At 35.6% G+C, this 23535-nt stretch overlaps 1 protein-coding gene across 1 annotated transcript in view; it reads left to right on the plus strand.

Moving 5' to 3' along the window:
- The window catches only part of Tmeff2 (transmembrane protein with EGF like and two follistatin like domains 2), a 240566-nt gene extending 222402 nt beyond the window's left edge, over positions 1-18164 (plus strand). The window contains exons 8-10 of the mRNA XM_027925008.2: positions 12191-12314; positions 14384-14542; positions 17910-18164. Coding sequence (XP_027780809.1) covers positions 12191-12314; positions 14384-14542; positions 17910-18006 — 380 coding nt within the window. The 3' untranslated portion in view covers positions 18007-18164. The remainder of the gene's footprint in view (positions 1-12190; positions 12315-14383; positions 14543-17909) is intronic.
- Positions 18165-23535: the final 5371 nt, after the last annotated feature.

The following is a 23535-nucleotide window of genomic DNA, read 5'->3' on the forward strand; positions in this document are numbered from 1 at the left end:
TTAGAAGAGATTGCGTACTTTGTAGCCCTTTCAGTGAGGATCACATTAATTTCAACAGACACCATCATATGGCAGAACTCCAAATGTGTACATCATTCCTAATCTACACCATAAATTCTCTAAATTTTCCCCTTTCTGGGCCATGACATTGTAGAGAAGAAATATGCAAACTCATCAGCATTGCCTCACACTCGGTCTTTCCATTCATAGATTCCCTTCTCGTCATTTACAATTAGCAACACACTTTTGCCTTTGTATTTCTGCATTTCACTGAAAAAGGCAGAGGTATGTATCAATTGTGGCTTGAAACTATTCACCAAGCCCTTTCATGCAGAATATATACATTTTATTGGATAGAGTTCTCCACCATACTCCCCTTACCTTGTCACCTAAACTGGGGATTGGTTGTGCCTTTGTGGGCACATTACATCGTTGAAGTACATCTGGCTCTTTGAGGAAAACCATTAAGATGTATTATTTATTTTCAAAGCCACCATAGAAAGGTAGTTGTGGCTCCCAAATGTATCTCCTATGCACCCTACCCCCTGCTGCCTCTGCTCTTCTGCTGTCAATAATTGCTATTTTTTGTAACATTATCTCTCCCAGGTGTCACATGGTCACAAATGGCAATTTTGCTCCCATGTATTTCCTTTGTTTGCATTCTTTGAAGCCCCTGTTGATTCTCTTAGGACTTTTATCTTTTTCACAAATTAGCTGAACCTATATAAATATCAACAGTGGGCCAATATGCCTTCACTCCCAGTCAGAAATGGAAGCAATTATGTTGGTGTAATCTGCACCTTTTCTCAGCCATGTATTTATTCCTATATATAAGAGGATGCTTCATTTGCTTTCACACTGGGAATTCTTGCTGTTATTCTGTTAGTTATCTAACAGAGTCATTAAAGATGCCTGGAGATTTGAAAAAGATGGCTTCAACATATCTGAGATTTGACAAAAGTTAGAAGCAGATGTTGACTTCAAGGCATACAGCCTATTCTTTGAGTGTTGGGTTCTCAAAAGAGGCACAGACATTTCAAAAGGAATCTTCAAAATGACTACCAAAATTAATGAAAGGTTGGCATGCTGAAGGCTCCTGAGAACTCCTGTGACATGTGGGGTGATAGGGGAGAGCAGAAGAGGACAAACTATTGCCAGTGTACTCAAACCACAACTTAGATCTCTACTGAGCACAGGAGCTCAAGAGCAGAGATGGACTTGGGACCAAAAAGGTGCACTATGCACAGGACAGTCACCAAGGGAAGTAAGGGGGATCCAGAATCAGGAAAACTTAACATGCTATGACTAAGACAATGAGAGGAAGAGAAAGGGCTAGGTGAGGTCGGGAGTTTTAGTGATACACATTGTCTTGAGTGTCAGAATTATCTAGAATGCTTTTTATAAAAGACAGCTTCAGGACCCTCAGCTGATGATTCTGATTCTGTTGATCAGAACCAAAGCTTGGAAGTTTGTTTCACATCAGTGGAGGTGAGTCTGCACTAGAACAAGCAACATTGTCCTCAAAAGAGAAATTTTAATAAGCTGAAATGATTATTATGCTTTATCTCAATAAATTTTGTTATTCCTAAAAGACTCATAGTAGAATTGTGTACATACAAAACAAACCACACACATATACATATACTTTGGTGAGAGCTGTCAGAGCAACAAGTGTCTTCTATGATCCTGTAACATCCAAATACAAGGTGTTGCTCAGGTATCTACCATGGCATAGCATCCTAACTGTGGCTGTCTACAGTTTCTAGAATAGACAGTTGATTAAGAGTTCAACATTAAACTTAAATATTCCATTGAAATAATTCACAAAACATTTCTAGCTACTAGAGGTTCTTTCACCACTAAATTTATGAAGCTTTTTGTTTATTTCCCTTTATTTTTTCCAGAAGTTCAGTTTTTAAAGTTTCCATACAGATTTATACACCACTGCTAGTGTCCTTGTTCTCAAACATTCTACTCATGAAAGCCTATTGAAGAGTAAGAAGCTATACCTTAGTGCCTTAGTTTAAGAAATGATTAAAGTTTTTCAGTTCTTGTAGAGTGCTTTTACATAAAACCAACCTGATTGCCAGCCTTATTCATTGTAATATCATCAAGTGTATCTGCACTCATAGTTTTGATACTTACTATCTATCACTATAAAATATTCTTGAGGATGAATACATGTTTAGATTCAAAAGCAAAGAACTAAATGAAAATTTTTATAAATTATAATTCTAGTTTCTATTTTAAATTGAATTTGCCTGTTTTTTAGTTTGTTTTATTTCATTTTTAGATAGAAGTTTCCTGGTTCATTGTTCTGAAAAGGTTTCATATTTCTTACTTCTGGATAATACCAGAGATACAGTATAAATGGCCAGATTAGAATCTATGAATTCACATTTGGTGATACTAGTTTCAGTGTGAGTTTTACAGTACAACATGCATACATGTAGATGTCAATTTTTCCACCTAGAAGAACCAAACTTCCCATATTCCTCAATCTTTAAATATAAATGGTTATAAGTCTTTCATTTCAGAATCACCCACCCATGCTTACAAGAGGGAATATTTTTAAATCTACATAATATGCTCATTTCTCTATCAGCCCCACCAGAGGCTATGGAAAGAAGAAACCAAGCCCCCTTTTATGGATCCATTTCTATGGAGTCTGAAGCCAAACTCTCCAGCAGACGTTCTTTCATGAGATAGATCTCACTGTCCCTCTAGTCATTTTCTGACATGCTACCCTCACATATAAAATGCTGCTGCCATGACATGAGGTTAAGATACTTTTTCTGCTGATAATGATTGCTGGATATTTTTCTGGCAGCTTCTCTATTCTGGGAAACCATGTCAGTGGAGAAACCTAAGAAACAGTGCTTCAGTTAAAAAAGTACATATTTATCTTTTTTTTTTCTGTGTTATCTGTACAGATTACAACAGTATTTTTTAAAAACTCAGGTTCATTACCTTCCTTTACAAAGGAGTTTCTGAACTATTGTGTCACACAGAGAAGTAACCAATGATGGATATTTAGTGTGAAAGTGTTAGTAGAAGGAAGTGGCTTTAAGTAGGAGGGTCAGTGAGCCCAGACTGAAGGGGCAGGGAGAACTTCATAGAAGCTTCTTAAAGGAAGAATGACAATAAGGAGACAGAAGAATGAGTAAGATTTGGACCAATCGAGTGGGGGGTGGGGAGTAGTGAGAATTGCACAGCATATGTAAAGTCCCAGAGGGAGAAAGAAGTTTCCTATCATAAGTGTAGGAGGATGCAAGACAATGACCAAAGGTGAGGATGGAGAAGCTGAGATTCTGAATAGTCTTTTAAGTAATATTAAAATCTGATTCATTGAGGAATAATCAGGAATAATTTGAGAATTGTTTCTTTGTAGGAGGGTGGTGAAGAAAGCCAATGATGCAATTATATTTTTCTTCTAGGAAGATCATTCTGGATACAGTGTGGAGAATCATTTTGGGGGGAGGCTGGTAAGATTGGAGGCAAGATTGTTGATTACCTGAGTAGTGATGATCCGATTTAAGTGCGTAGAAGTAGAAATGTAGAGAAGGAAAATTGGGGAGATATTTAAGAAATAGAAATCACAGGACTTGGTGATTTACTCAGCTAAAATTGAAAGTGAAACCCCCAATTTCTGGTTTGAGTCAATGAATGGAAGAATATTCTGGGCAAAGGAGCTGGGGGAGGCGGTGGGAGGAGAGCCTGAAGAGTGTAAGGTCACTGAGAGACACAGTGAGTGCCCTGGTAAATAGATATGAAACTCTATAAAGGTGTGATCCCTTATGGAAAGGTTGTCTGGGCTGACTAATAATATTTTGAAGTCAGAGTAAGTTAAATGATGATGGAAGTCTTGGATGGGAATGAGCTGTCTCTCAGGGAGAAAGTTCAAAGTGTAAAAAAGAGAAGAATCTTAGGCAACAATCAACATTTATGGAATCAGTTGGAAAGCAGGAGCCCACAAAAACAGACTATAAAGGAACAAGCAAAACTGAAAAAGAGGTAGGTGCTGTCTGGAAACCCAGAGAAGAGAGGGTTTCTAAAAGGAGGAAGTGGTCAACTCTATTGAATATTACTGAGGGATTGAGACAGTTGAAGTCTGAGAAGAGACTACTGGGCTTAGCAACAGAGATGCTTCTGTTCACCTTGACCATAGCAGTTTCTCTGAAGGGTGTCAGAGAGACACAGGTTAAAGAATGAATGTAAGATAGTGCCAGAGTGAAGAAAAGGAGCAGAGACAACATTTTAAGAAGCCTAGCTATAAAGGGGGAAAAGGAGACAAGAGGTCTGCCAACGGAGGTGGATTGAGAGAGGTTTTGAAATTTTAATTTTAAGAAGGAAGACATTTTAACATAGTTAAATGCTGACAAGAGTGGGGGTAATTGAGAGAGAACTAAAGATACAGGAGAGAAAGGGGAAAATTGATGGAAAGAGTCCTAGCCTTGATAGAAGGGATTCACAAAAACTTGGCCTTAGACAAGATGCCTCTCCTGGGATCAAAGGAAGAAAGAAGAAAATAATCAATTTTTATAATAGCAATAGGATCTAGGTGGGATAAAGTCATAAAAGGAAAATAATAATTAAAACATGGAGGCTACATGTTGTCTTGTGTTTTAGGAAGTTCTTAACTGTATGCATGCTCGGCTTGTTATACTGGAAAGAGCCCCAATTTTGACCTCAGTTCTATTTATCAATTATGTAAATTCCTAAGACAAGTAATTTAAGCTGTTTGGGCTTTAGTTTCTTAAAGGATTCAAAATAGAAATTTTACAAATCTACCTTCAGGAGGTCTATTACAAGGAACATATTTTTTAATCATGTTATTATGTATTAACACAATGATAATCCTGTTGTGGATTCTGAAGTAATTATATATTATATTATATATTATATATAATATAAATTGTCATATATTATACCTAATCTATACATATGTATACACACATATATAAAATCATCTTGACTTAACCTGTTTTCTTTGCTGTGTTTAGAAGACAACAGGAAAAATCATTGTGAAACAAAAGATATAGTTTACGAAGCATGTAACACAGGATAAGCACATATTATTGACTCAAGAAGTATTCATATAATAAATTACTGAGTTTTATCCCCCACACCCATTGTGTGGTGTGTGTGTGTGTGTGTGTGTGTGTGTGTGATCCTTTCTGTTATTAAATTCTTTGCTTTCACTATGTTCCAGTAAATGTTCCAGTTTCAATTCTCTTCACTCTGTGAGGGTTCATAACTTCAGGTCACAGAGAAAAACAAATGTGTCACCTGATAAGGCTTATCTTGATTATTTTCCCATTTCTGCATACATAGCCTAAGAAGAAAACAGTTGGACTCCCACAGTCCAGACAGCTAAAATGGATGGAACCTGAGCGCCTTGCTTCTTTTTTGCCGTCACTTAGTGTTGTTTTCAGAATTGTCACCAAAGATACTCATAAGAAAGGACACCCAGGTTAGCCACTAAGCAAATAAATTTGGCCAGAAATGTGTAGACTTAGTTCAAGACAAAAGAAGGGAAACATTCTGGCAATAACATGGCTCCCCGTAATTGCTTCCTTTCTCTAAGGTTTATAGCAAGCTTTGTCTTCTGAGAGCAGCTTGGAAGCAAGAAGAGATGCTGCAGCAAAAGCTCAGTGGGGAAAGCTGTAGCAAATTGCCCCTGATAAGCTTAAGGCAACTCCAGCTCTGGACTCTCCGGAGGCTAATGAACCATAGATCCCTACCTCTTCCCAAGGCCTGATATTTACGAAATGTTGTCAAAACCATCTAAAGTTCCATAAAATATTGTATTTTTAAAAGATCTTCAAGCTAAATCCTCTAAACCCATAAGAGTTACCCACTGCTGAGAGCTAATAGGTTCTTGACTGGTGAAGTTTGAAGAGGACCATTGGAGGCAGAACACAGCTTCTCCCAGTGGCCTATATTCTTCATTCGGAGAGGACTGCCATCCGAAGGCAGGCAGAGGTTTTCTGAATCAAAATAATAGAGCAAATGCCTAAGAGTTATCGTACTTTTCTCTTAATAGAAGCAATAATAATAATTTTTTTAAAATTTTTTTGGAGGTCCAGAATTTCTAACTAAATCTGCTCAAGCCTTGTTATGCCAAATCCTTGCATTACAATAATTATACTTGGATGTTGTAGGTTAAAATATGACACACAAATTCCTTTCTCAAGATTTCACAGTGTTTATCAATGTACATGTATTATTACCAGTAAAAACTGAAATAATAAACGATGATGCAGATAATCATCTGGCATTGTGGCATTTCCATCACCCATGTCCCCAAATTCCTACATATATTTTAGATTTTGGTACTTTTTACAATTTAAATTCAGTCAATTCCTGAAAATGCCATCAATGCCTTGCTTCAGAATGTAATGACATGAAAATTAGTTTTCTTTCATTTTATTTTCATTTTATATCCAGTAAGAATGTTTACAAATGGCAATGTGGATTAACACTTTCCACATTTTATATTAGTGCCTTATCATTTGGGAATAAGAAGAATTTTTTTCTGTATTTTCATCTATACTGCTCCCAACCCATGCCACTACTTAACAAATTTTCAGATCCAAGTGGTTTCAATTATTCTTCTAAAAAAGGGTAACGTTCAACTTGTACAAGAAATGTTGAAATTGCAGCATTTGAAGTACTTGGCCTCTGTTTGGAAGAGTTATTTTTCTAAATCTTTAACAGAGATTAAATAACTATGAATGTTATGATTGGATCTCTGCTGTTCACAAAACTTGAGAGTTGATTGTGTCCTTAAATGCCTCTGTCCCCTGTGCTAGGCTGTCACTTTTAGCTCACATTCTATTTGAGTCTCTGTCCTAGAGGTTTAAAAAAGGAGAAACTCCTCTCATCTACTCATCTATGCCTTGAAGAAACTGTGACAGCAGGTGAGGTTATTATGGAATTCGTTAGTTTGCAAGAATTCATATTGCATTACATTCAGAACCTATTCAATAGGAACAGTTTTCTGATCTTTAAAAAACTTCCGTTGCAATTCAAGCTAGATATGAGGTTTTACTGCCACCTCGTATGTTTATACCTGATAAGATAAGGAGAGGAAATCATAAGAATTGAATATCTTCTTAGAGACCAACTCTAATCAATGAGGGGATAAGCATGACTTTACTTCAAATTCATAATTTATTTCTGTCCCAGGCATAATGTAAATATAATGGAGTTAGATATTTTCCTTTTCCTAGGTGGTCAGATAAAATTATTTTTGAATTGCTTAGGAGATAGGGCAGTTAAGTAGGGAAAAGGTAAACCAACTGACCACAATAGAGGCAATATCAATAGTTCAGTACTGGAGTTTCCCTATACAGTCATGAAATATAAAAAAATAGTATTATATCAATATTCAACATTGAAAGTTTGGGTTTCCTAGAAAAGTATGGTACATTTTGTTTATCTACAGGAAAAGATAGTTGAAAAGATAATAAATCAGTCTGTACTATTCATACACATATGCTTGTCAAGATAAAATGTGATGTAATTATAAGGATGATGTTAATGAGTGAGTTTAGATCCCCAAACATTTTGTTCATCAAAAGAAAACAATACATAATATGATCACTTAACATTATAATGTTGGGATTATAGACATAGTCAAAATTTAGGATGTTTTACATCCTTTTAAAAAGTAAAGTGTCCCCATAATTAAGGCAAAAACTATTTATTTCATTTAATATGTCTAATATTCCCATTTCTATACCTCTTTCTCCTAGGATATAAAAATATTTTTACAATAAATATTAGTAAACACCTATTAGTAATGCATTATAAATAAATATTACCAACAAAAATAAATATTACTTTTGGAGTTCAAAGAATTTAGAAATCTGGAAAAAAAAATCATGCCTACTGTATAGTAACAGCATACAATATCTCTGAGAAATGGTACTAAAATGTCTTTTTTAATGCTGGCAGAAACACACTTCTTCACTGTACAACGTATTTGTCCAATAAACAGCTCCAGTTGCTTAAAAATGTGCTGTAGAAATCTACTCCTTAAAATAGCCACTGAATCCTTGATGTTACCTCCGTTTTGAGGATCTTTCCAACTTAATCTGAAATTCTTGCATAGAATCAGTCCCTAGGGAATCAGTGACCTAGGGAATTTGTGTACATTAAAAAGAAAAGCCTGAAGAAAGCACTGTGGGAAAGTCACCAGAAAAATATTATGTGTCCAGCCCACAATAGGCCTCCCCTGTGTAACATGCAGTGAGTAGGGGCTGGTCTTCTGGCCTTTATGAAGTTTGATTTTCTTATAAGTTTGAGATTACAGAACCCCTGAACTAAGAGGGCTGAATGAAGAAAACCACCTGTGTTCCCTCCCAAAGAAAATACACAGAAACTCAGAACCCATCAACTCAAACACAGAACTGTCCAATGAAGAATATATTCATGTTGTATGCTTCATAGAAGTGAAATTATTCTAAGACTAGAGGGTAGGGCACCGAAACAAGAGAAATGGGCTGACTGTGAAACACTTACTAGCACAGGACAGTGATAAATGCACAGCTCATCTGTCTTTGAAACTGGAACTCTAGGTTTGCTGGTTCATGATGGTTTTTCAGGATATACATCCCTGGAGAGCACTAGAATAGATGACATAACTTGACTTTCAAAACTTGTTTGGCCAAGCTCTAACCGTTACCCAAAAGGAAGTATTTTTTCTTTAGAAATAAAATTTTGGGGAAATTTCACACAGTCATGTCTCTGCTTTGATCCATAATATGTTGAGTTGATGGATTAAATATCATATTTCCAGCTTTGGGGGGAAAGAAAAGAGTAATGGTAAACACACATACACACATGGACCACCCCATTCTGAGCTATATTAACTTAAGTCTGAGGTGCTAAGCAGTTTGTCTTTTCTCCATTTGTACCCACTTAGCATATCTGACTTGCATTTAGGTAAGGCTTTGTCATTTGCCCCCCTTTCTCTGTCTCTTTGGATTTCCCTGTCTCTTTCCCTGCAAGCACCAAGGAAGAAACAGTATGTGTAGCTGTGCTATAGAACAGCCCACTTAACAGCACTTGACGGGAATTGACTAGCAATGGGCATGCAGCCCTATTAACTCTGCTGCAAATAACTCAAGTCATAGCAGAAACTACCTCACAAAAGGGTCAAGATCTCTTTCAGAACAAACCACTTGTAAACATTTAAACAGGAAACTGGTTGAGGATTCTAAACAGAGACATGAAGAGTTCCTAACATCATCACTATCTCTCTTAGAAGACAGAGCTCAACCCTTACATTAAACCTCTTTAAATGGAGGACAGAGAAATCAATGTCTAAATCATCAGCCACTGTAGGAAACATGCAGGCTTCCAAAGTATCATTTTTTATATAATCTTAAATATGTAAATGCTTTATTCGTGCTTGAATATCTGCTTATCCATAAACTTCAGGATGGCAAATACTCACTATGGTCCATACCCGTATTTGTTGGGCATATTAGATTTCGGTGCTTCTCCTCTTCTTAATATACTTAAATCTCATTTCTAAAGTATGTCTATTGCATTACTAGAAGTGATTATATATTCAGGTTTTCAATCAACTGGTTTACTTGGTTGGATTGACTATAAATTTGTTGACATATATTGATGACTCCTCATTTTCTTGCCCAGGGATCATTTCTTCTACTCATTTATTTTCAATCTCTCTACTTTCTTATTTGACAATATCCTATGAGCAGCAAAACAGAGCACTCCAAGCTCATAAGGAATGGTGTAAACTAATTAGCAGATTTTATGATGGAAACTATTCCCCTCCCATGTGATCTTTCTGGTTGGATAATAAACTTTGTAAATATATACAGCTCTTACCACATGAAGGCAATACCTCATTCAAACAAGCTCCTGTTTTACCCTTAGATTTCAGTTCATAATTGTAGACATGGTTCAAATACAGAAATAAACTGTCAGTAAGGGGTGAGGTACTGTCTTAAAAATAAAATAGTCTAAAAAAATGGATTTTGAGTTTTAAAAAAATCTTGATCTTCTTTTGCAGCTGACAGAAAGAAAAATAGCCCTAATAAGATGTGTTTGAAAAAAATCTGTACTATGACTGAAAAGACAATGTATAACTGAAATACAGGGAAGTCAGAGGAAATTCTCCTGCATGCAGGTGTGCAGAAGCACTGAAGGGTAACTAAAAAACCTTAAATAGAAGTGTTGACTAGTTTGTTATTGGAAGAAGATCCAGAAATAAGAGTGAAAATCAGTGCTGGCTCATTACATCAGCAGTGGATTAACAACCCCCACTGCTACAGTTTCCTTCAACAGCAGGTGGATGGTTAGACTACTCTAGCTTCTTGTCCCCTGGCCTGGCATAGAATGAGTCCATATCTTCTCCATGGATTCATGAATGACCACAAGTCATTGCAAGATGCATTTAATACCATGGTTGCCCTGCTTGCATTATTGTCAGATGTTCCTATGTTGGAAATTTTATCCAGCAGTGTACTTGTGTTTGCTTACCACAGGTATGATTTGCTACCAAAACACCATGAACAAAATTCCAAAATAAGTTAAAAGAATAGGGAGAAACCAAGAACAAATTTTCTATATCTTTATAGTCTTCTTCATGAATGCAGTTCATTCACTTTAATGCTAATTACCAATGTAGAAATATTATAATACAAACAAAGTATTGCTAACCTCATAGGTAAAGAAATATGGATTAAAAACAAATGGCTGAAATGCCATCTACAAGCTCTCTACCATGCATATAGTAAATTCCATATAAGTTTGGGTATGGAACTTGAAATATTGCTTATCATGACAGTACACATAAACAACCCTACACAAGAAAGCATTAAACATATTTAACAATTCATTTCAAATTTGAATTATTTGCAGATGGCATCCAGTCTTAATATGTATAGATATTTTATAGCTTTACCTAAACATAAATAATATATTTGTCTGATGTACTAATGCCAGAGGCATATTTTTATTCTGATGAATATTTCATCATCTATGACTGCCTGTAAAAATTTAAGTATTCAGTATGATAAAAAACAAAACATCCCTATGTGGGAATAATAGGAAATAATCCATTTCATAAAAATAATAATTAGCTTGCCATATTCCATTACTACTGACCAATTACTATGGTGTTGAAGAATTCCTTTAGACTGAAAATTTTCTTTGGGTTGAAGAAAATCTGTAGAATGAGGTCAGGAAAGTCATATTTCTCATGTGTTTGGGCATAAAATTTCAAGACTTTCAGAACTTAGATTATAGAAGAAATTAAAAAGATAGAACTTTCTATTATAAGATGAAAATAAAGGATAAGAGGGCTACTTAGTGATGCTATTACAAGTATGAAGTACGCATATTTAGACAAAAATCAAAAAAAAAATAAATATCAAACCACATATAAACAAAACATTAACAAGGAAAATGGTTCATTTAAGAACACAAGTTTTTTTATAAGTTTAAATTTCACATAGCATTGTTGACACTGGTCAAATAGTATACACTAAAATATACTTAGAGCATACAATAAGTATGTACTATTTGAGTCTTCATAAATGATGCTAAAATAACATTTCCTCTTTCAATAATTTTATTTTAGCAATAAAAAAATGTATAGATGTTAGTCAAATTCATGTTCCCAGTAGATTTTAAAAGCTTCAAAGAATACATTTGATGAAATTTGCATTTGATTTGGAAAAATGTCTGTTTAACAATTCAACATGGCCATATTTTAACTTTTAAGCTCTCACACTGAGAAAGTATCAAGGTATTGTAGCAATTTACTCTTAGGAACATTATGCTGGGCTTTGAAATTCAAAATATAGACTATTTCTTCTTGGATTATTTTATGATCAATGTACAGTCTAAGCAAGGAAAATTAAAGCTGTCTGACAACTCATAGAAACATCACTGGCTGTTAAAGATGTAGGAAATTGCATAAAAGCATGAAAAGCACTGGGCAATTTTGCAGTTTCATCTCTAAACACAATTGTAAAGACGTCTGTCTTTCAATTCTTTCTCCCTCTTTCTTCAGAAGCATGGCCTTTTAGTTCTTGCCCTTTTAAATAGCTTTGCCTACTGTAGCTTTGCTTCTTAATGTACTGGTTGATCTTACTAGGCAAAGAAAGTATTTACAGGGGATGCTTGCTTTTATCTGTATTCACAGAGAATGCTAACAAATTAGAAGAAAGTGCCAGAGAACACCACATACCTTGTCCAGAACATTACAATGGCTTCTGTATGCATGGGAAGTGTGAGCATTCTATCAACATGCAGGAGCCGTCTTGCAGGTAATGTTTTCACTCCTAGACTTTTAAAATGTGTAGGTAAAACTAAGTTTTAAATGTTTATGGAGGCTTGGTGGCATTCTGCTTGAATGAATTATCAGCATCAGAACATCTCTCTGCCTTTCTTATACATACATACACACACATGTATGTGCAGGTGCATGTGTGTGTGTGTAGAGGGAAGCTGTGCACTCAGAAACCATAAAATGTGTATGCCTTACACACTCAAGTACCATGTAACACATTGCAATATACACTCTTCTAGTGGAATTTAAAATTGTACTTTGCACATTACAATATACATGAAGATACAGGCTATTCATTATTATGTACACTCTTTTCCTTGAACATAGAACAGTGCTTGATGCTGTTCATTAAATATTTCAAATGAGTAAATGCTACTTTAGGAAGGTGATCATTTCAAAAGTCCTTCACCTCATAATAAATATCATTCTTGGTGTTGCCAGGCACTCAGTCACTGTTTTCTATGGATCTGCTATCCATTCAGCTTTGTGGAGTGAGATGAGTAGCCACACCTCTATAGTAGAGACACAAAGAAAACTTGCTCCACAAAGGGTTGCCCCAAACCTTCAATTTGTGCAAAGCACAGTATCTGTAAACACAATAAAGGGAAGCACAATAAAATGGAAGAAAACAAGAAATCGCTTGTCTGAATTTGGTTTATAAATATCTGCTGAGTATTTTATCTGGGACATAGTATAATTATTTCAGAGATGGACAAGCCAAAATGGGGAAAAAATGTATTTTAATGAAATCAGTATAAAAGTGACATATGACAAAATAGTTAGTTTTAATACATAAAAACACTCTTTCTGGTTCTTCCCTCCCTCTCTCTTTCTGCCCCCTCCCCTCTTCCCCTCCCCTCCCTTCCCCTCCTCTTCTCTTCCCCCCCCACCCCCCTGAGATTGTCCTCCTTTCCGGTTTCCCTACACTGTAGGCATTAGCACCTGCCTCCTAGTGACACCAGGCAGAGTGCACATAGTGGAGAGATTAATTATCTGCTGCTCCCACTCTCCTCTGTAGTCTCCATTGTTAAGCCCTTCCTGACGCACAGAACAAGACTTCCGGATGTAGATAGGAGAAATTCAAGGTCTAATACTAAAATAGTTCCAAAAAACATCAATGACAAGTCAATCCCCTTTAGTATTTTTTTTCTGAAATGTTTCCTCATTTCATTGTCAAATGCTAATTTTAATATGCAAATTTCTACCTGAGCTTGTGGTTAGTTGTTGAGTAAGTGAGAGGCAACATTCATTCCCAGAGGAATCATACATGAGCTTGTTTTGCAGAACTATATGGCCACTATCAGAATTACTTTTTTTAATCTCTATTTTTTTCTTTTCATTTGCTTATTTTTTTTTTTAGTTTGAGATGGGATCCCACTCTGTTAACCAGGTTGCTTTTGAACTTGTGGGCTCAAGTGATCCTCCTGCCTCAGCCTCCCAAGTAGCTGAGACTATAGGCACACAACACTGCATCCAGCTATAATTACATTTTTCTAACAAATTCTAACTCCTCAACATCAACATCAGCACATGATTTTATGATTAGCAAATTAAAGAAATAACTCTTGCTATACCTCTGGTTTTAATGTTTTTCAAAAAATTATTTCCTGATAATAGAGAATGCTTTACTTTGGGACTTTTTGGTTGTTTTTGTTTGTTTGGTTGGAGTTGGTTTGTTTATTTGTTTGTTTGGGTACCCATGTTATAAGAATAAAACTTTTTCTCAAGTATACATATTGGCTTAGGTTGATTAAAGAGCAAATTAAATAAAATTTAAAGCTTACCTGATAAATAAAAACAGAACAATTCTCCCTGAATGGGTATCCTCTTCTGTCTGTATTGTCATAAAAACAATTTGTCTAGCAATACTATCTTCTAAATTCAGTTTTAAATATAGAAAGGGACCACACATCTTCCAAATTACAGATAAGTTGAAAGAAAATAATTGAGAACAAAAAAATTTCATGGTGAAGATCAATGTCTATTAGTCAACTATAAAAATGAATCCAGAAGCTACAGGTAACAGGATACTGTAATTTCTTCCAGGTGTGATGCTGGTTATACTGGACAACACTGTGAAAAAAAGGACTACAGTGTTCTCTATGTTGTTCCTGGTCCTGTACGATTTCAATACGTCTTAATTGCAGCTGTAATTGGAACAATCCAGATAGCTGTCATCTGTGTGGTGGTCCTCTGCATTACAAGGTCAGTAACTTTACTTGGTGACTCAAATAAAGGGATGCATTGTTCTTCCTCTTTCGAATCAGATCTGTCTGGTTATATAGTCCCTTAATGAACTCCATAGCTATCCATTCTCCATAAGTCCTGATTCCTCATCATAAGACTTTTTGAATAGTCAAATGGAAAGACATGGATTTTCACATTGGACTAGTACAAACTATTTTTTTTTTAATTTTTGCATTATGATGAAAATTATTTATTTTCTAAGCAAAAGTCTTTTTTAATCCCTTCTAATATACAATGCTAACCTTTCTTTAAATATATCTTTCTCTTTTAACTACTAGCCCCTGTAAATGACTAATGTATCCTTACCTACCCAGATCAGTATGCCAAATTAAATGAGGGTATATTTTATACAAGGCCCATAAAGGTGTTACATTGGAGCTCTCATTTATAGCACTTATATTTCTAAATGTAAGTCTCAGATATAACAATTTTAACATACTTGGTATAAACATCAAATACTTTGTATCTTAAGGTGACAAAATAGCTTTTAATCACAAAATTCAAAAATCATTGTAATGAGAAAGATTATATTGTAGTAAATGAAGACTTTTAATACATGCAATCTTTAATGCAATGCAACAAATATCACAACAAACTTTTATATCAAACACCCTGTCCAATCAGAAGGTAATTATTTCCGAAGGAATAAGGTCGAGAAAGAGTGGAGGTTCCATCCAGTCTCAACAGGAAAGCAAAGTATGTAATGTCTGTCATTGGGCTTGGAGTAACTGAGTGAGGCCAGGGACCTGCTTGATTTAATTAGTGTGTGACCCATGGTAACCAAGAGTTAGATTCTAAACCAAATGCCTATCATCCATGTCCTGTGTAACCAGAAACGTTATTGAAGATACTTCTTTCTAACCATATTTCACTCACCTTTATAAAGTTCCAAGGAAGTTCTTTAAGGTTTTTGCCAAATTCATGAGGCATTTCACTCATTTGTACAGCTCTCCAGTAGATCTGAATGTTTCCCAAAAAATTATTTTCAAAGAACAAGAAAATGAAAAAATATCATATCTTTAGAAAATAAAGGTCATAATACATCTCACTCTCTGTATTTCACTGTCTTCTTTGAGGATAAGTGTGGCATTTGCTCTTGAAAAAAACAAAATATGATTCATAAATTCTCACCTGACCTAGAGGCTTAAGGGATGATCATCGACTGCAGCTTTGTGCTGCTCTAAGCCAAGCTGAGTTTGTTAACTGCACTCTCCTGTTTAGATGGCAAGTGAGTCAATGGATTATATTAAAATAGATTCTGGAGAACATAAAGATAACTCAAGCAACCAGAAATACTGAGTATTAAAAAGAAAAGATAGATAAGAATCTGAAACACAGAAAACTGCATACTACTTTAAGGGTCTTGAGCTTTCTAATATCCAAGCAATATCAGTACATGAAAAACAAAATTCATCTTTAGTGGATATGATATCATAACAATTTGATTGCTACTTCATATATTTTTTAGAAAGGCAAACTTTCCATACTTCAGCAGATGTTTCCAACTCTGCTATTAATTACAGTTTCATCCCATAAATAATAAAAACAAAGGGATACACAGGGTTCTTGCTTCACCAAGAATTGTGTGTATGTGCACGTGTGTTGTGTGAGTGTGTGTGTGTAGACTATGTGTGTCATTGTGCATAAATACACATGTGCACATTTAATAACATTACAAAGAATAAACAATTATCCTCATTTTTTAGGTAGAGATTCTGAGGTCTGAGAAGTTAGCAAAGTGTCAAGTTCATAGAGTTGAGTGATAAGAACAAAAGAGATGTCTGGCTATCTGGTTTCAGACCTGTACCACTGCTTATACTACCTCGTGTCTGATTCTGACCTCCAAATCAGAATAAACCATGTTTTCAAGCATATGGCATTTTTCATTTTCCATGTTAAATTTAACACAAATCTACATTTACTTTTTAGGAGGAACAATATCATTTGAACTAGATTCACATTACCATAGTGTACTTTATAAGTCTGTCCTCAGACCACCAAACATTTCAAAGCCTCCAGGAGTCACACTCATCAGTGAGCTACACCAGTTCCTAGGGTGGATCCATTTCATTTGTTCTGCTTAGAAACCATTCCCCCTCCCATTTGAAACCTCTCTAACCTGGTGATCCTGCAACCCTTGTTTGTCCAAACTTATTTCAAAATATTCAGGTGCTAAAACATTTACAAAATAACACCAACCAGATGTCCACTCATTCTTTGCAATTTTCTTTCTCACCAGTCTCTTCTCTCCTCCCTCCTCCATCTTTTTACCATCACCTTTCTTTTTTCCTTATCTCTTCATCTTTATTTCAGTCAAACACCTTCACTCCTCCCAAACAATGTGTGTCACAACAAATATGGACACTAGAGACAAGTTCCAAAATGAAAAGAGTTGTCCTGTTGAGAAGTTAGACTTTTAGTCTTTTTATCTCTAGCTCCCACTTTCTAGGAATGCAATTTCCTGCTCCATTTTCATTTATGATGGGTATGTGTCCCCACCAATCTACACACACATATACACACAAACACACACACACACATACACACCTTCAAACAAACAAACAAACCATGTATCTACTATGTAAGTGTCTGCATACATATGTGTGTGTGTTTTTATATATTCTCTGAGACCCCATAGCTTGTTATCATGGGGTTTTTATGGGAATTTTATATTGTTCCTATTTGCATGATCAAAACAATCTTCTATTACAAGAGAAAAAATACTAGATCAGAGATTTTCAGATAATTTGACTGAATATTAGCTTTTTATAGAAGCTACATAATTGGTATCCATTTATGTCTCCAGCTGATAGTATTCATGCACAAAAAAATGGTTATTAGGCTAAACCAAAACAATATTCCTTCCCATTATATATCAGGTATTAACAGTTGGCTCATTCTCTGGTGTGATAGAATTTTAACTCGTGGGATTGAATTGTCAATATAACATTCATCCTTAAGACATTTAGAATATGAAATTGTTGAAGACCTTTAAAGCGAGATTCGATGAGCTCACGATTTGCTTGATTGCATTGTGCTGAGTCTGTTCGTTGTGCCTTAATGAGTAAGCATTTGAGGACAAGGTAAATGTATTCCTCTTCAACTTCCAGTTCTGTTCTTCCGTTCTCAGCAGACACTTAAAGACGACCTCAAGGAGAAGCAAAACATAAAGTTTCTAAAATAATCCCAGCTTCTACTAGTACTTAATTCTTTCATCCAAGACATTTAAATAACTTGCTTAATCCACAACTTCACTCTGTAATTGTAGGACCAAACTTTAGGTAATCTCATTGGACTAAGATCTGTAAACTTTCCAACCTTCTAGGAAATGCCCCAGAAGCAACAGAATTCACAGACAGAAGCAAAACACAGGGCACTACAGTTCAGACAACACAACCAGAGCGTCCACGAGGTTAATCTAAGGGGAGCATGTTTCACAGTGGCTGGACTACCGAGAACTTGGACTTCACAATACAGTATTATAGACAAAAGGATAAGACAAGAGATCTACACATGTTGCCTTGCATTTGTGGTAATCTACACCAATGAAAACATGTACTACAGCTATATTTGATTATGTATGGATATATTTGAAATAGTATACATTGTCTTGATGTTTTTTCTGTAATGTAAATAAACTATTTATATCACACAATATAGTTTTTTCTTTCCCATGTATTTGTTATATATAATAAATACTCAGTGATGAGAAAAAATTGGCATTCTTAAATCTGCGGTATTTCCTAACTCTGAATATAATCCAGCTAGTACAATCTGTACAGGTACCAGTATTTTATCTCTTTCCACATCTGGAGACAGCACATTAGTTTATACAGGACGCGGTGGCTAAGTTTTGAGTGATTCCAAGATCAAGGGAAATGATGGTTATTGGAAAAGAGAAAAAATAATTTACTTTATATAGAGTGAGGATAAAATATTTCTGATCTTTGAATCATTTCTATTTCATCTACATTCTTCCCTGGTCTTCCATTTTCATCCCCAGAGCAGAAAATCTAGGGCATATAAATTAAATCAAAGAAGAAGGGGAGGGAAAGTATTTTATAACTCATAAAGGAGAGGGAAAGAAGATATTGGTTTTATTTGGGAAACGGCTAAGAATCTCCCAGTTAAGTGTTTTTATCCGAAGGGTCCTGAGTGAGTTAATTATTAGGTATACACACAGTGGAAAAGTCTATTCCATTTAGGTGAATGGAATTAACAGTGAGGGGGAAAATTTAATAACTCGGTAAATTGCCAAAATTGTGACTTCTCAGAAACACCTCACTATATTTGTAGTATGAGATTTTGAAAAAGAAGTTAGGCTTACAACCAAATACCCCATAAATAGCTTTATGACTAATGAGGCACCATTATTTAGAATGGAATTAAGACAATGACAATATTGCATGAAAACAGACAATTAATCCCATAGCATCTGAAGGATGTTAGTGAAATTCTGGTGTTGATTTTTGTTTGATTTAAGCATATGAATAACTATGGCCATTTTAGGAAAAAAAAATAAATTATGAATATTCTCAAGGAATAAGATTAAAATAACTAATCAAATAGTTGCCTTATTATATTTATCACTGGATAGCTTTCCATGGCTCATACAGTAAATTTAAATAAAGCTTTCTTTGTATCCTTCAAGTGACCTCTCTGTCTACTAAAAGGAATGATGCTCCTATGTCCAAAAAAGGACACAAATATCAAACCAATATATTCTGAATACAAAATTATTCAGTGAAAAATAAATGTATAAGGTATTTGTTAAAACATAAAGGTGACAATATAAATGGGATTTAAGATTTTAAAAAATCTGGTTTTCCAGATCAGTCATAGTTTGAAGGGTGTGACTGTATTGGCATAACCATCACTCAATTTTTTTATATAGGCCAGTCCTATGATACTTGGATAAGACAATTCCTTTTAAACTGCTGTATGGATGTTTCATTTGATTGACATGTGCATAGATAGAACTAACCCTAAGATCCTTTAAAAGGTAGTAGTTATGGCAAACAAACTCTTTCTCCTCCTAAAGAAGGAAAAAGATTTGGTAATAACTGAGATATATAGAGGTAAGGAGAAATAACAATTGCAGTGACTTTTGCTTGTAAGTTTATAAAATGACTCGCTTGGTTAAATATTGATGCATTACTATGATTTTTTTTCTCTCATTGGAGATTGTACCCAGGGGTGCTTTATGGAGATTGTACCCAGGGGTGCTTTACCACTGGGCTACATCCAAAGCCCTTTCTATTTTTGGGACAGGGTCTTGCTAGATTGCTAAGGCTGGCCATGAACTTGTGATCCTCCTGCCTCAGCCTCCTGACTGTACGTGAATTTTTATCAAAGATGATAAAGCCTAGTGTTAGAAAACTCCTTAGTACACTCTTGCCCACCTCCATGCCCACCCTCTTCATGGATTCCCCTTTAAAAGCTGCATAAAAAGCCTTAAGTGAGCATATACCATGTGCAAGGTATCTTGAATACAAGATCCTAGGGAGATACAAAAGAAACATTCCTTCTCATGTAAAGAAACTCACCATGAAGTACTAACAAATAATCATTCAGCTTCTACTTGCACATTTCTCACCATTTGAAATTTCATTCTTGGACAATTCTAATTTTCCAAACAATTCTTTCTTATATTGAGTTGAAATTCACTTTTTTGTGGTCTCTCCCAGTGGTCTTTCCTATTTTTCCCTCCCTAGAAGAAAGGAATAATGACTTATATATTTAAAATAAGGAAAGAGATAGTGTTTTCCCTCTCAACCCATATCCTTTTCAGGTATTTTCTTCTCTAAGTGAAGCATCTTCATCTGCTCTTCATGTGATGTGATTCCCACACCTTCATCATTCTCCCTTGACTTTACCTTGACTTATTTCAAGTTCAAATTTCACTGACTACTATAAAGTCAAGTGGTCTGACCAGCAAAGTTTATAATAGAACCTGAAGAGAACCTTTGACTAAGAGCCATGGTTTCTAAATTCAAGTCACTTTGACCACAAATTTGCTGTGGATCCACAAGCAAATCATTTCACATCTCAGGCTTCATTTTCCTCATAAAGAGATCACTTTATCTCTCTAATTTCAGTAGTCTATCTATTCAGGAAAAAAAAAAAAAGGCACTACACTTTTATCATTGCTGCCCAAGACCACATTGTTTTTGTTACTTATCCTAAATCTAAATTCAAAACACTTTCAACTAATAAGCCACATCATTCATTCATTCATTCACTCCTTTATTCATTATGAATTTACTGTACATTTACTGTGGGTCACCAATTGCAAGCACTATGCTGGACCATGAGATGACAAAAGACAGAGTCCCTGTCCGAAAGGAACTCACTATCATATCATCTGGTATCTTGCATCCAAGATCTCACCATCTGAAGCGGGAAGCAAGAGTAAATTTAAAAATATAAAGAAGGCAACAAAGACTACGATACTGGTCAGCTCAGATTCTCGGGAGCCCTGAAAGGGGCCCTCCAGGCTGGTTAGTTTTGCCTTTTCACTGTGTGACATTCCATCATTCTCCATGCACACTTGGCTGTCTGGTTCTACGATCTTGTCCATGTTCTCAACACACCTTCAACATACCCAGAGCAAATAACGCTTATTGGCGTTGTGTTCCCTCTGTGATTCCCTTGACAGTCCCTTATTTCTGTCATGGGACTCTCCAAGTTTTTCCTTAATTGTCCATGCAAGCCTGCATTGCCCTTAGCCTGGAAACAATGAGAATTCAGAAAATTAATGACTTGCCATTTTTTTTTTTCATTTACTTAACAAACATTTATTGTGAGCCTACACCATGCCAGACACAGTTCTAGGTGTTGTGATTTAGCAGTGAGGTAGAAAATAGGCCTGTGCTCTCAGGCTCACCTTGTAACAGAGGAGGGGCAGGTTGGGGAGAGGAGAGGAGAAGATTCATCAAACAACAAACATCACTGGAAAGTTTTTCATTCTGCTTGAGGAATTAAGAACTAAATGAGGTGATTCAGGGTGCCATTGTTATTAATGGGGATTGGGTGTCTCCAATGGGGGTATAATATTTAAAACTTGGTCTCTGAAACAAGGCAGATGTGGGTCCTAAGCTCCACTTTGCTATTTAATCTTAGGCAGTTTGCTTAATTTTTTTACACCTCATATTTACAATGGAGAAAGATCTTCCCCAGTCCCACAAGACTAATATGAAAAATAAACATGACAATCAGTGTTTGGGCTCAAAATAGTGGCATACACAGAGTTCACTTTCAATGCATGGGAATTATTTTTCGAGGGATATGATAAATATTTTTTTGTAAAAGTAAATAGATAAGAAGAAGAAATCATGCTTCTTCAGCCAAGTGATGCATTATGGGAATCACAGGGTCAAAGTTAGATGGCACTGAACAAGCATGTGGATTCCCAGGAGAACCTCTTGTGTCCCCGGAGATAAGAAAGCTTGTTTTGGATCTGAGAAAATATGGCAATATAGAGTTAAAAACACAATCTAATTTATCTAGGTTTTATTTTACTTTTTCCCCAAAGCATCCACTAGCACTATATCTGAACAAGAAAGGGGATCTTTTTTTTTATTTTAAAATAGGTCTATCCTGATAAAATGCATATTAATACTCCAGTGTGTTTCAAGATGCAGGATGAGTGAGTCAATATTGCAGGGACTTTGCAGGACAATATCTTTCCCTGAATGGATTCTTGAGAAGCCAGTGCAGACAGCTGAAATATGACAAAGACTATCTCAAAGTCATATTAAACTCTGCTAATATTTGTCTTCAGATGTGATCTCTTCTTGCCAAAGTCACACAGCACCTGCACCAAGTACTCTTCCTCAATCACAGTAGATACTTCACCTATGTAATTAACCATCTGGATATTAATAATGAATTAATTGATAACTTAATCTAAGCATCCAGAGGAAGCTTATGTACAGGATAGGTAGAGGAAGGCTGAAGGATTATATAAAGTAATAATCAATGCATAGTTATGCAAATGAACATATCCCTTTGAAATCGGCTTCAGAAAGGTAAGTGAGATATGTCAGGCCTCCTTTCAACCTCACTATGGACAGAAATCTCCCTTCCTGGCCTATCTATGCTGGGAATGAGTCCTTGGTTGATGTCTATCTGCTGCAATACTGAATAAGTGAACTTGAGTTTCTTGTATTCTTTTAGCTATTTAATTCATTTTCACTATTTGTTTTGCATTAAATAAGAAATGAAGGAAACAGTGTTTCCCTTTGTTTTTCCAGGCCAAATTCCATACAGGACAAGAACCTAAGTCAGAGTTAATTAGCAGTCCCAAATCAGGCATGATGGGGAAAGTTGAGAGAGAGGCAGAAGCAAGGTCTGGCCTCTGTTCCTTGGGATCAATCCCACTGTCATATACACTGCAGTCTGTAAGATCCTTCACAGATCCCTCCAGAGGAGGCCTAATGACAGCCATCCAGGCAGCAGCTCTCAGGACCTATACAATCAAACCCACTCTTGGGGAAGCATTTTGAGATGTTTCATGTCCTTCTTGTCTGTAGATGTCTCCTCTTGTTGGGATTCCTCCCATTCTTAAAGTACTAACCGCCTGTATTTTCTTCACCCCATGAAACATCCATCCTTGGTTACAGTCCTTTTCTGCCACAATCCAACCTAATTCTCCTCCATGAACCTAGAGGAGCCTTTTTGTATTCCAGGTTTTTATGAAAACAAAGCACAGAGTAATGTCCCAATTTTTCACAACCATATGTCAGATTACTAACAAATATATTAATAAGTGATTCTTCCTTGACTAGGTTAAATTAGAAAATATAGATAAATCAAAAACATACCAAGACCAAGAGAAACATCATGGTATTTGTGAATACAGTTTCAATGAATATATGTCCAAGCTTAAACATGTTACAAAACTAAATAAAAAGAATAGAAAATATTTTATTACTTAAACAGGGGAGTAT

The sequence above is a fragment of the Marmota flaviventris genome, chromosome 11 (genome assembly GCF_047511675.1).
Source record: "Marmota flaviventris isolate mMarFla1 chromosome 11, mMarFla1.hap1, whole genome shotgun sequence".
NCBI classification, from domain to species: Eukaryota; Metazoa; Chordata; class Mammalia; order Rodentia; family Sciuridae; genus Marmota; species Marmota flaviventris.